Below are 13,190 nucleotides of genomic sequence, written 5' to 3'. Positions count from 1 at the left end.
TCTGGTTGCCCCAAGTCCGGACTCCATCTGCAGGGAGGACTGGACAGTGTCCTGGCCAGGCCTCAGGGTCTCATCTGACTTTTGGGTGCATTCAGAACAGAGATGTGAGCAAGCCCCTCGCTGTGGTCCTGAGACAGCATCTCTTTAGAGATAAGGCTGCTGGGCTACATGGGCTATCCCAGGCCTGAGTCGGGCCAGGCACCAGATGGGCCTGGAACACACGGTCCCCACAGAACGCAGGAAGTTGTGAGTCTCCTGTGCCTGAGCAGGAGGACCTGGGGCCACCAGCGGAGGCTGCCCTGGACAAAGGTGGGAACTCCAGCACCAAGAGGGTATAACCAGGGCGGATTCAAACATCGCCTGCATGTACCCTAGACTTCCCCGTGATACGACGGACTGTTCGCCTTGAGAAGATGGCAGAGACCACTCATTATTTTGTAAAAGTGCTCCCATAAAGGGCAGAAATAAGACCCGAAACCACTCCTGGAGACGTGAAGAGCGTGTGACGGGCCTCCCTTTGTGGATCAATTGCTGCTCTCACTCCTGGAGAAGGAAATGGTGACCCACTCCCGTAGCTTTGCCCGGAAAACCCCATGGGTAGGGGAGCCTCCATGGAGTCGCAAAGAGTCAGACAGGACTGAGCGACTTCGCTTTCTTTCACTTACTGCTTCACTAGAGCAAGGAGGACGGAACTACAATTGCCCCTGGCTTCCCATCCCACCTGAGGGACCTGGGATTGGAGCGTCCACGGAAGATAACTTGGCTAAGTGACCTATGATCCCGAAAGGGCACTGTGGAGGGAAATGGCCAACTGTCCTAGGATTGCCTCTGGCCAAAATATCCCCCAGAACCCTGCCAGCCCTTTCTAGCTAGAACCACTTTGCAGGCACGTAGAGCAGTGAGCACTTCCCAGATACAGCTTGAGGTGGAGGGGCCGGGGGCTGCACCCCTACCCTGGGGGAGTCCTGCATCAGCAAGCGCACTCTTGCAGCCTCTTCTAGCTAGAAAAAGCCAGAGCCATTTGGGAGAGACTGAAGGACCCACCAGGCCCTAGACACACCCACCAATCAAAGGCTCAAGGCTTTCCAAGCCTCTTGGAAAGAACACAAAATACACCAAGTCAAACAGCGCCCAAAACACAAGTAACCAAGAGGCACATGGAAAGATGCTCAACGTCCCTAATTATTAGAGAAATGCAAATCAAAGCTACAGTGAGCACACCTCCAAATGGTCAGAATGGCCATCATCCAAATGTCTACGAAGAGTGATGCTGGAGAGGCTGTGACGAAAAGGGAGCACTCTTGTATTGCTTGCAGGAACGTCAGCTGGCGCAGGTCCTAGGGAGAAGAGCATCAAGGCTGCTTAACGTACCGTATGTGATCCAGCAATCCCAGCACTGGGCATACACCCCGAGAAAACCACCATTCAAAGAGACACGTGAACTCTCGTGTTCATTGCAGCACTGTTACCATAGCCGGGGCGTGGAAACAGCTTAAATGTCCGACAGATGACTGGATACAGAAGATGTGGTACATACATGCAAGGGAATATGATCACCCGTAAAGAAGCATGAAGCAATGCCATGTGCAGAGCCGTGGATGGACCTGGAGCTTGTCATCCTGAGTGAAGTCAGACAGCGAAGGACAAGCAGCTCTCGATACGGCTTCAATGTGGAATCTAAGAAGATGGTTCAGAGGAACTGATATACAAAACGGAAATGAATTCACAGATGTAGGAAACAAAATTCTGGACACCAAGGGGGACAGAAGGGGAGGGATAAACTGGAAGATCGAGATTGACATACACATGCTGCTCTTGTAAGGTCTATGTATAAAGTAGACGACTCATGAGAAGCTACCATACAGCACAGAGGAGGCGAGGCAGTCCTCTGTGATGACTTGGATGGAAAAGGAATCTACAAAGTGGGGGTACATGTGTGTGTGTACATATATATATCTGATTCGCTTTGTTGTGCAGTAGAAACAATGGCACCCCACTCCAGTGCTCCTGCCTGAAAATCCCATGGACAGAGGAGCCTGGTGTCTGCAGTCCATGGGGTCACACAGAGTCGGACATGACTGAAGCGATTTAGCAGCAGCAGCAGAAACTAATCCAACTCTGTAAGTCAACCGTAGCTCAATAAAAATGAGTGAACACTGGGTTTTCCGGTGGTCCAGTGGTTAAGAATCCGCCTGCCGGTGCAGGAGACGTGGGTTTGATCTTCCGTGATCTGAAAAGATCCCTCGGGCCTCGGAGTGCCTAAGTCCTCACACCACAGCTGTTGAGCCTGGGCTCCAGAGCCTGTTTCTGCAACCGGAGGAGCCACTGATTGAGCAGGCTGTACACTGCAAGGACAGAGCAGGCCGTGCTCACTGCAACCAGAGAAAAAACTTAGGAAGCCGTGAAGACCCAGCAACACCAAAAATGAATATGATAAAATAAAGGAAGAGTTTAAAAACTAATCACTATTAACATGAAAAATTACCAGAAAAAAAAAGAGATTAGAAAAAATGAATGAAAACAAAACACAACCAAGTAAATATTCTATGACAATTGTGAGTCACGTCATGAGCAGCTGTTTTCCGGGCTTCAGGAATTATGGACGATTTCTGTTTGGGTTTGCTCATGATAATTTAGTTACAGCTTAGGTTCTTTCTTTCCAGGCCACGAGCGACATGTTTTCAGATGAGATGACGTGGTGGGGGATGGGCAGCCGAGGCCCCCACTGGGGAGGAGGGATTCTGTTGTGGGCAGGAGTTGGCAGCATCCTGAATTGATGACCTGGGATCCAGGCGACAAGAACCGGGGGATATTATTCCTCTGCCTTCTCATGTCATGTCCTCGGTTCTTCATGATGAAAACGTATGACAATACAGGGGAGTTAGATTTGGGCGGGCACAACTCTGGGTGGGGGACCCGGTGGCATTGTGCCCAGCAGGGCCATCAAGATGAGGGCGACCTGGGTGGTCCCCTTCTCCCTTGGGGTCTTAGTTTTCATCATGGAAATGGGATCAGGCAGCAGCCATGGAACACCGCCACCCTGGCTTCTCTCAGCTCCTCGTCTGTGATTTTGGGTCGGGGTACCAGGGATGAAGACCTGGGGGCGGAGTTCTCTCCTCTGCCGCAGGGAGGCCGCAGAGTCCTCTGTCCATGTGGACTTTGTCCCTGGGCTGACGCGGCTGTCTGTTGGAGGCTAAAGCTGGAGGCACAGACGGGCTGCGAGGCCGGGGTCCTGAGGACGACAGAGCCAGTGGGGCTGCAGCTCTGAGCAGATGGCCCCTCGCCCCAGGCCCTGAGCTCGTGTGTCCAGCTGCAGGTGTGCTCAGGTGAGCCAGTAGGCGATGGGGGAGGCACCCTGGGCAGGGATCGGGAGTGCTGAGTCGTCCGAGAGCCCGACCTTTTGGGAGCACTCTGCCCACACTCTAAGCCTGGCAAGAGCTGGGTTCATCGGTCTGACTCTCCTCCTGAATTCCAATGGACTCTCTCCATGCGGCAGTCACTGGATGGCCTCTTTATCCCCGATGGTGTCCTTTTCCGCTGACCCAGCTCTCCTGACCACCTCCCCCCACCTCCACCATACAGGAAGATGGCACCTGGTTCCTACAGATGCCCCCCAGAGCTAAGTCCACCCCTGGCCTGGCTTCAGATGCCCACAGTCCTCCTGAATTGATGACCTGCGATCCAGGCAACAAGAACCTGGGGGAATTATTATGCCTGCGGGAAGGCCACACTCCCCACTAGGCCCCAAGCCTGCTGTGTGAGGCTCAGTCTCACCTGGAACCCTCTTCATTTCTCCCCGATCCTCAGCCCCCAACCCCAGAGGCATCCCCTGCCCCTTTCACAGGCCCTGTCACTTCCCAGGGGGATGGGGTGTGTGGGAGGGCAAGCCTGCCCCCCCGAGCCTAGGCCGCTGACAATGCCTTGCTCTGGGTCACCTCTCCCCTGGCTCTCAGAGCTCCCTGGTCCCTGGGGATGGGTTGGGGTGATGACAAGTGGATGGACTCTCAGGTCACACCTGTCCCTTCTCTAAGGAACTGACCCTTAACCCCGACACTTGGCCAGACCCAGAAAGCACTTCAGACATGTCGGCTGATAAATGAGAAGGCCTTTATTCAGGAGAAGCAGGAACAGGGAGGGAGGAGAGGCCCCTGGTGTGAGGCGACCTGGGTGGGGGCTCAGGGGTCCATGGAGAGCTGGGGGAGGGGGCGTTGGCCAGAGGGCCCCCGAGGGTGGGGGCCCAGGGCCCTAAGAACACTCTGAGGCTTCACTGTCTTCGTCACGGTGCTCCCGTCGTGCGTGACCTCGCAGCTGTAACCACTTTTCGATTTCCAGTCGCTGCCCGTCAGGCTCAGGTAGCTGCTGGCCGCGTACTTGCTGTTGCTCTGTTTGGAGGCCCGGGTGGTCTCCACGTTGCGGGTGATGGTGCTGCCGTCTGCCTTCCAGACCACGGTCACGCTACCCGGGTAGAAGTCGCTGATGAGACACACCAGGGTGGCCTTGTTGGCGCTGAGCTCCTCGGTGGGGGGCGGGAACAGGGTGACCGAGGGTGCGGACTTGGGCTGACCCGTGTGGACAGAGGAGAGGGTGTAAGACGCCGGGGAGGTTCTGACCTTGTCCCCACGGTAGCCCTGTTTGCCTTCTCTGTGCCCTCCGACCCTTGCCCTCAGCCCCTGGGCGGCAGACAGCCCCTCAGAAGCCGTTGCAATCCACTCTCCAAGTGACCAGCCAAACGTGGCCTCAGAGTCCCCGGCTGCGACCAGGGCTGCTCTCCTCCATCCTCCTGGCCCCGGGAGTCTGTGTCTGCTCTTGGCACTGACCCCTTGAGCCCTCAGCCCCTGCCAGACCCCTCCGTGACCTTCCGCTCATGCAGCCCAGGTGCCTCCTCCGTGAACCCGGGTCCCCCCGCCCACCTGCCAGGACGGTCCTGATGGGAGATGTGGGGACAAGCGTGCTAGGGTCATGTGCGGAGCCGGGCCCGGGCCTCCCTCTCCTCGCCCAGCCCAGCCTCAGCTCTCCTGGCCAAAGCCCGGGGCTCCTCTGAGGTCCTGCCTGTCTACCGTCCGCCCTGCCTGAGCGCAGGGCCCCTCGCCTCACCTGCCTTCAGGGGACGGTGCCCCCACACAGCACCTCCAAAGACCCCGATTTTGTGGGAGTCAGAGCCCTGTTCATATCTCCTAAGTCCAATGCTCGCTTCGAGGCCAGCGGAGGCCGACCCTCGGACAGGTGTGACCCCTGGGTCCCAGGGGATCAGGTCTCCTAGACTGACGAGTTTCTGCCCCATGGGACCCGCTCCTTTCTGACTGCTGTCCTGAGATCCTCTGGTCAGCTTGCCCCGTCTCAGCTGTGTCCACCCAGCCCCTCAGCCCAGAGCGGGCGAGACCCCTCTCTCTCTGCCCTCCAGGGCCTTCCCTCAGGCTGCCCTCTGTGTTCCTGGGGCCTGGTCATAGCCCCCGCCGAGCCCCCAAGCTCCTGTCTGGCCTCCCGGCCGGGGCATGGAGCTCACAGCACAGAGCCCGGGGCTTGGAGATGCCCCTAGTCAGCACCAGCCTCTGGCCCGCACCCCAGCGTCTGCCCTGCAAGAAGGGAACAAGTCCCTGCATTCCTGGACCAAACACCAGCCCCGGCGCCCCGACTGGCCCCATTGGACGGTCGGCCACTGGATGCTCCTGCTGGTTACCCCAAGACCAACCCGCCTCCCCTCCCGGCCCCACGGAGAAAGGTGGGGATCGGCCCTTAAGGCCGGGGGGACAGAGAGGAAGCTGCCCCCAGAGCAAGAGAAGTGACTTTCCCGAGAGAGCAGAGGGTGAGAGAGGCTGGGGTAGGGTGAGAGCCACTTACCCAGGACGGTGACCCAGGTCCCGCCGCCTAAGACAAAATACAGAGACTAAGTCTCGGACCAAAACCCGCCGGGACAGCGCCTGGGGCCTGTCCCCCGGGGGGGCTGGGCCGAGCGGGAACCTGCTGGGCGTGACGGGCGCAGGGCTGCAGCCGGTGGGGCTGTGTCCTCCGCTGAGGGGTGTTGTGGAGCCAGCCTTCCAGAGGCCAGGGGACCTTGTGTCCTGGAGGTGCCCTGTGCCCAGCCCCCTGGCCGAGGCAGCAGCCACACACGCCTTGGGGTCACCCAGTGCCCCCTCACTCGGAGGCTGTCCTGGCCACCACTGACGCCTTAGCGCTGAGGGAGACGTGGAGCGCCGCGTCTGTGCGGGGCGGCAGAGGAGTACCGGCCTGGCTTGGACCTGCCCAGCCGCTCCTGGCCTCACTGTAAGGCCTCTGGGTGTTCCTTCCCCACAGTCCTCACAGTCCAGCCAGGCAGCTTCCTTCCTGGGGCTGTGGACACCGGGCTATTCCTCAGGCCCCAAGTGGGGAACCCTGCCCTTTTTCTCCACCCACGGAGATGCAGTTCAGTTTGTTCTCTTCAATGAACATTCTCTGCTGTCAGATCACTGTCTTTCTGTACATCTGTTTGTCCATCCATCGATCCAACATCCATCCATCCATCCATCACCCAGCCATCCATCTGTCATCCAACATCCATCCTTCCATCCATTGTCCATCCATCTGTCCATCTTGCATCTGTCTGTCCAACAGTGGCCATCAAGCACCCGTCTGCCAAGCCCTGTGTCACACGCTGGGACTTGGTGGGGGGAGCCCTCGCCCTCCCACCTCCATCTCTCCCTGAAACTTCTGGGGTCAAGTCTAACAAGGTCCCATCCCGTCTAGTCTGAGGTCCCCCCGCAGCCTCCTCTTCCACTCTCTCTGCTTCTGACCCACACTGTGCACTCGGACGACCACCCAGGGCCCTTGCATCCCTGTTTCCTTCCTGACCTCTTTTTTTTGGCTCTGGATTTATACACATTCTGCCTCCTGGAGGCGTCTCAGCTTGAGTGTCCCACAGACGCCTCAGACTCAGCATCTTCCATCGAAACTGCTCCCAGGTCCTTGCAGACCTGGTCCCCCACATTGTTCTCAATTCGGTAGATTTCTCCACAAGCCAGAGGCCTGGACTCATCCCATAATGCCTGCCCCTCATTGAGTCAGCCTCTGTGTCCTACCATAACCAAACATACCCTTAAAAATCTCAGAAGAACAAAAAAAGCACCCAGATTGCACTGTCAGAGTTTATGATGACAAGAATCCTCAGTTCAGTTCAGTCACTCAGTCGTGTCCGACTCTTTACGACCCCATGAATCGCAGCACGCCAGGCCTCCCTGTCCATCACCAACTCCCGGAGTTCACTCAGACTCACGTCCATCGAGTCAGTGATGCCATCCAGCCATCTCATCCTCTCTCGTCCCCTTCTCCTCCTGCCCCCAATCCCTCCCAGCATCAGAGTTTTTTCCAATGAGTCAACTCTTCGCGTGAGGTGACCAAAGTACTGGAGTTTCAGCTTCAGCATCATTCCTTCCAAAGAAATCCCAGGGCTGATCTCCTTCAGAATGGACTGGTTGGATCTCCTTGCAGTCCAAGGGACTCTCAAGAGTCTTCTCCAACACCACAGTTCAAAAGCATCAATTCTTCAGTGCTCAGCCTTCTTCACAGTCCAACTCTCACATCCATACATGACCACAGGAAAAACCATAACCTTGAATAGATGGACCTTTGTTGGCAAAGTAATGTCTCTGCTTTTTAATATGCTATCTAGGTTGCTCATAACTTTCCTTCCAAGAAGTAAGTGTCTTTTAATTTCATGGCTGCAATCAACATCTGCAGTGATTTTGGAGCCCCAAAAAATAAAGTCTGCCACTGTTTCCACTGTTTCCCCATCTATTTCCCATGAAGTGATGGGACCAGATGCCATGATCTTTGTTTTCTGAATGTTGAGCTTTAAGCCAACTTTTCACTCTCCACTTTCACTTTCATCAAGAGGCTTTTTAGTTCCTCTTCACTTTCTGCCATAAGGGTGGTGTCATCTGCATATCTGAGGTTATTGATATTTCTCCTGGCAATCTTGATTCCAGTTTGTGTTTCTTCCAGTCCAGCGTTTCTCATGATGTACTCTGCATATAAGTTAAATAAGCAGGGTGATAATATACAGCCTTGACGTACTCCTTTTCCTATTTGGAACCAGTCTGTTGTTCCATGTCCAGTTCTAACTGTTGCTTCCTGACCTGCATACAGATTTCTCAAGAGGCAGGTCAGGTGGTCTGGTATTCCCATCTCTTTCAGAATTTTCCACAGTTGATTGTGATCCACACAGTCAAAGGCTTTGGCATAGTCAATAAAGCAGAAATAGATGTTTTTCTGGAACTCTCTTGCTTTTTCGATGATCCAGCAGATGTTGGCAATTTGATCTCTGGTTCCTCTGCCTTTTCTAAAACCAGCTTGAACATCAGGAAGTTCACGGTTCACGTATTGCTGAAGCCTGGCTTGGAGAATTTTGAGCATTCCTTTGCTAGCATGTGAGATGAGTGCAATTGTGTGGTAGTTTGAGCATTCTTTGGTATTGCCTTTCTTTGGGATTGGAATGAAAACTGACCTGTTCCAGGCCTGTGGCCACTGTTGAGTTTTCCCAATTTGCTGGCATATTGAGTGCAGCACTTTCACAGCATCATCTTTCAGGATTTGAAATCGCTCCACTGGAATTCCATCACCTCCACTAGCTTTGTTCGTAGTGATGCTTCCTAAGGCCCACTTGACTTCACATTCCAGGATGTCTGGCTCTAGATGAGTGATCACACCATCGTGATTCTCTGGGTCGTGAAGATCTTTTTTGTACAGTTCTTCTGTGTATTCTTGCCACCTCTTCTTAATATCTTCTGCTTCTGTTAGGCCCATACCGTTTCTGTCCTCTATCGAGCCCTCGCCTCCCTACGTAGAGACTCTAAGCAGGAAGGTGACCCGCGCTGCACTGGGTCCAGCATGCTTTTAATTCAGCAGTGGAACCTCTGGGTCATGATTGTGTTTAAGGGATGCGCATACGGTTTTTGAAGCAAAATTTAACAGGACAGCAGTGTAAAGTCAGTACTTATTTCTGATTAAAGAAAGCAAATATCCAGCCTGTTACTAAGTTAATTAACTAAAGAAACATCTTCAACTTAATAAACAGTATCTCCTGAAACTTACAGCATGCTTCACATTTAAAGGCAAAACCATTTTAGAGGCCAGGGTTCCCACGCTTACTTTTATTATTTAATATATGCTACAGATTCAAGCCCATGACACAAAATGGGGGGAAGAGTGTGAGTGTTAGGAAAAATGAGATAAAATTGGTTTTTGCAGGTGATGGGCTAGTTTACTTTAAAAAAAAAAACAAAACAAGCTCAAGATGAACTGAAGGACTATTAGAACTGGTACAAGAGTTAACCTGTGATCGAATACAAGCAGGCTGGGCAAAACTCAGCAGGTTTTCTTCTATACAGGCAGTAATGATTGAGAATACGAAACGGCGGAAGCGCTTACAACCTCGATAACAGTTCTATTAAAAGCCCTAGGAATGAACTTAACACGGAATGTACAAGATCTGTGAGGATAAAATATAGCACAACCTAATGAACGGACACAGCAGCAAAGACGTCAATTCCCCTCCAGTGAACCCAGGTGCTCCATAAAATTACAAGCACAACATCAAAGGAATAATTTTGGACTTCCCTGGCGGTCCCGTGGCTGAGGCTCCAAGCTCACAATGCAGGGGGCCTGGGTTTGACCCCTGGTCAGGAAGCTAGAACCCACGTGCTGCAACTAAGAGTCTGTAAGTCACAACTAAAGGTCCAGAATGCTGCAGCTCAGACCCGGCACGGCCAAATAAATAAATATTTTAAGAAATCAGTGAGCCAGGTCCAAAGTCCAACAGTAAGAATAATCGTGGAGCTCAGTTCAGTTCAGTCGCTCAGTCGTGTCCGACTCTTTGTGACCCCACGAACTGCAGCACACCTGGCTTCCCTGTCCACCACCAACTCCCAGAGCTTACTCAAACTCACATCCACTGAGTCGGTGATGCCATCCAACCATCTCATCTCAGTGGTGGAGAATAGACACAGATATTTTGATTGAGAATAACACCGGCGGATTGTTCTCTAGCAGGTACCAAAACACACTGTAAAGCTACCATCATTAAAACATGGTGGAATGGAGGTGGGAACTGATGGTTAGAACCACAGCGAGGATGTGATACGTCAGTAATTCAGCATTTGATGAAAGTTGTGTTTGTATTCAAGCAATACAGAACGACTGGTTTCCCATTTGAAAATATGTAAGGATACATTTCTACCGACACAAAAATAAATTTTAGGTGAAGTAAAAATAAACACCAAAACAATAGAAGTACCTGAAAAAATTAAAAAAAAAAATCAAAATAGAAATGTCTTTCCTATGCTTTCCACAGCTCACAAACACCATAAAGAAAAACAACCGATCTGACATGTAAAAATTAAAAAGCCTTAGTGTTGAAAGACCCCACAGATGAAACTGGAAAACAGATCAGGGAAACATATTTAGCACATACATACTTAACGAGGGGTTACTATCCCAAATGGATGAAGAGTTTCTATAAAGTACAACCAACCGAACAAAAAATAAACCAGACAAAATTACAACCGGTACATTCACAGAAGAAATAAAGTCAATCAATAAAAATATGAAAGGAAAATAAACTTCACCAACAATCAAGCAAACGGCAAACAGTTTTGTTCTCATTTTTGCTCTTCAGACGCGCAAAATAAAAAAAGATCCAAATGTCACATTATTGGCGAGAATGGAGAGGAAAAACGCGAAAATAAAAACAGATCCAAACGTCACATCATTGCGAGAATGGAGAGGAAAAACGCACAAAATAAAAACAGATCCAAACGTCACATCATTTCGAGAATGGAGAGGAAAAAGCACTGTCCCTGGCTGCAGGGAACGGGAGCTGGAGCAGACTTTTGGGAGGACCGTTGGCATCTCCTATGAAAATTTCAAAGCGTGTTCTCTCTGACCCAGCACCCCATTTTTAGGCATCTTTCCAGGGAGACAAAGCGTACAAAGTACGGGCACATAGCTACGCACGTGGGGGTTTCCACGTAGCATCTCTCGTAATTTACGTTTTGTAGTGGAAACACCCCAAACGTCCATTAATAGGCGAATGATTAAAGACACGCTGCTTCTTCCAAACTTTGAATTCATACAGAGCCATTCAGAGAACATGCGGGATCCATGTGGGCTGATATAGAAAATCTCAACAGACTGAATAAATAGTTGCAGGCTCATAGGCAGAGTATGAGTCCGTTTTGAAAACTAAAATCCCAGCACCATTAGCCGTGTGTGTGAGTTTTCAGGGACATACATGCCTAGGAGAAAGGCCAGAAGTGTACAGACCCACATGACACTGTCTCTCGCTGGAGAATGGGTTTTAAGGTAAGACGTGTGGTTGGTGAGCAGAAACTCTCAATTTTTACTTTATACGCTTCTGTGCTCAATCTTTTTTAAAAGCACGTTATTCTGGTATTAAAAAGTATTGTAGAAGATAAAATTACATGTATATCTTCTTGTGAACATTTTCATAACTTTTTTATAGTTTATAATTTTATCATTATATTTCATACAATTATAACTTTATAAAATTATAAAGCAAAAATTAAAAAATTTGGCTAGAGACACATTATTGTCATATTTCTATGTTTTCTGACAAGCTTTTGAAAGTGCACGCATGCTTTAAAAACCCAACTTCAGAAATATTGTTTTGGAAGTTTGTGTTAGGATTCCTTGCGGTGGATGTGCCATGCTGCGCTTCATCACACCCTTTCTGTTGGATATTCAGGTTATTTCCGGTTTTCTCCCATCATTAACGAGTTGACTTCCTGGCTTGTAAACCTTTGGTCACATCTTTTTGATTGTTCCCCCGCCCCCAGATGAATTCCTAAAAGCGGAATTACGCAATTTTAAAGAAATGCGTTTTCTTTTATGACTTGCTGCATATTGCCGAAAAGGGTGCACATTTTAGATTTTTGTAGCCAGTTCATGACAGTGCCTGTTCCTCCCCGACAGCCCTCTGACGACGTCACTGTAAATTCGCCTGCGGATTCCATGGGCGATCTCGGTGCCTGATCACCGAGGACCGTCCCCCCGCTCTCCATCACCTTTTCACAGCTTCTTCTCCATCCTCTAACCTGACCTCACGCTGGTCTCTGATCTGAAACAATTTTTCCACAGCACGAACTGGACCCTGACAGCCCCGCACATAAATCCCTCAATACCTGCCCCGGATCCCAGGATAAAGGAGGGGTGGACATGACCCCGTGGTCTGAACCCCGTTTTCCCCAGCTCTGGAAGCTCCCTGCAGGCCTGTGCACCCCTCTCTCCTCCTTGGCCTCCCTACTCCCTTTGCCTGGAGCTCCCCCATCCCAGGTCAGTGTCCCATAGCTGCACGTGACCCCTTGGTTCAGGCTTGGCTCCGATAGACACTTAGGAACCTCGCTGAGGAGCTGGCCTCCTTGGGGGAGACCGAGCCAAGCCCCTGCTGCCTTCCCGGGACGCCTTGCAGACTTGCCTCTTCTCTTGGGCCGTTTTCTTAAAACACAGGACACTCTGGTGCCTGTCTAGTCCCGGGATTTCTACAGTCCTGGGACTGCGCCCGTGTGCTGTGTGACATTGGGCAGCTTGCCTCACCTCTCTGGACCTCTGTCGCTGCCTGTAAGAAGGGGAGGAAGGCAGACCTGCCTTGTGGGGCCGCTGCCCCCAAAATGATCAGTGCCTCCTGGGCACGCCCTGCCCCGTTGCGCCGTGTCTGCCCTGCTCAGAGGGCCGGGGTGAGGCAAGAGGGACACCAGCCACGGGTGCAAAATCTCAGGGCGCCAAACGCTCCACGAGATAAATAGCATTTCAATACGAAATTAAAAATAAAACCCAACACAAAGGCACACTGGTCCCAGGGTCAGCGCTGTGCGTGCAGCCACGTCTGCCCAGGCCCCTTCTCTCCAGCTGGTTTCCCTTCTCGTTCCCCGCCCCTGTGGTCATTCACCCCTGGGTCCCATCAAAGGGAAGCCCCACTTCCCTGCACCATGACTCCCTCGGCCCTTACCTGTCCCGCAGGCTCCACGGGCTCTTTCCTGATGGGGCTTCCATGCGGGGGGCTGTGCTCTGAGGCGCCGCCGTCGGGGGCAGCAGGCCGTGGGCGCCCACGGGATAAGAGGCCAGGCCCAGCAGGATGAGAGGCCAGGGCTGCCTGGGGACACTGCACTGACCCCTGGGGGCCTCATGGGCCCCCTGGCCTGGCC

General features: G+C 52.2%; 2 protein-coding genes across 7 annotated transcripts in view; both read right to left on the bottom strand.

Annotated features, from left to right (window-relative positions):
• LOC109571160 (immunoglobulin lambda-1 light chain-like) overlaps positions 1 to 13,190 on the bottom strand; it is a 230,055-nt gene that overhangs the window by 22,343 nt on the left and 194,522 nt on the right. The window lies entirely within an intron of this gene.
• LOC139176828 (immunoglobulin lambda-like polypeptide 1) lies at positions 4,088 to 5,281 on the bottom strand. The gene is made up of 2 exons (XM_070770185.1): positions 5,095 to 5,281; positions 4,088 to 4,861 (listed from the first exon to the last, which is right to left on the bottom strand). Exons 1-2 carry the CDS (start codon positions 5,279 to 5,281, stop codon positions 4,176 to 4,178), a joined length of 873 nt encoding a protein of 290 aa, XP_070626286.1. The 3' UTR covers positions 4,088 to 4,175.

Source organism: Bos indicus, chromosome 17 (assembly GCF_029378745.1).
Source record: "Bos indicus isolate NIAB-ARS_2022 breed Sahiwal x Tharparkar chromosome 17, NIAB-ARS_B.indTharparkar_mat_pri_1.0, whole genome shotgun sequence".
Taxonomy (NCBI): domain Eukaryota; kingdom Metazoa; phylum Chordata; class Mammalia; order Artiodactyla; family Bovidae; genus Bos; species Bos indicus.
Note: the sequence above shows the minus strand (reverse complement) of the source record. Positions and strands in the feature narration are given on the sequence as shown.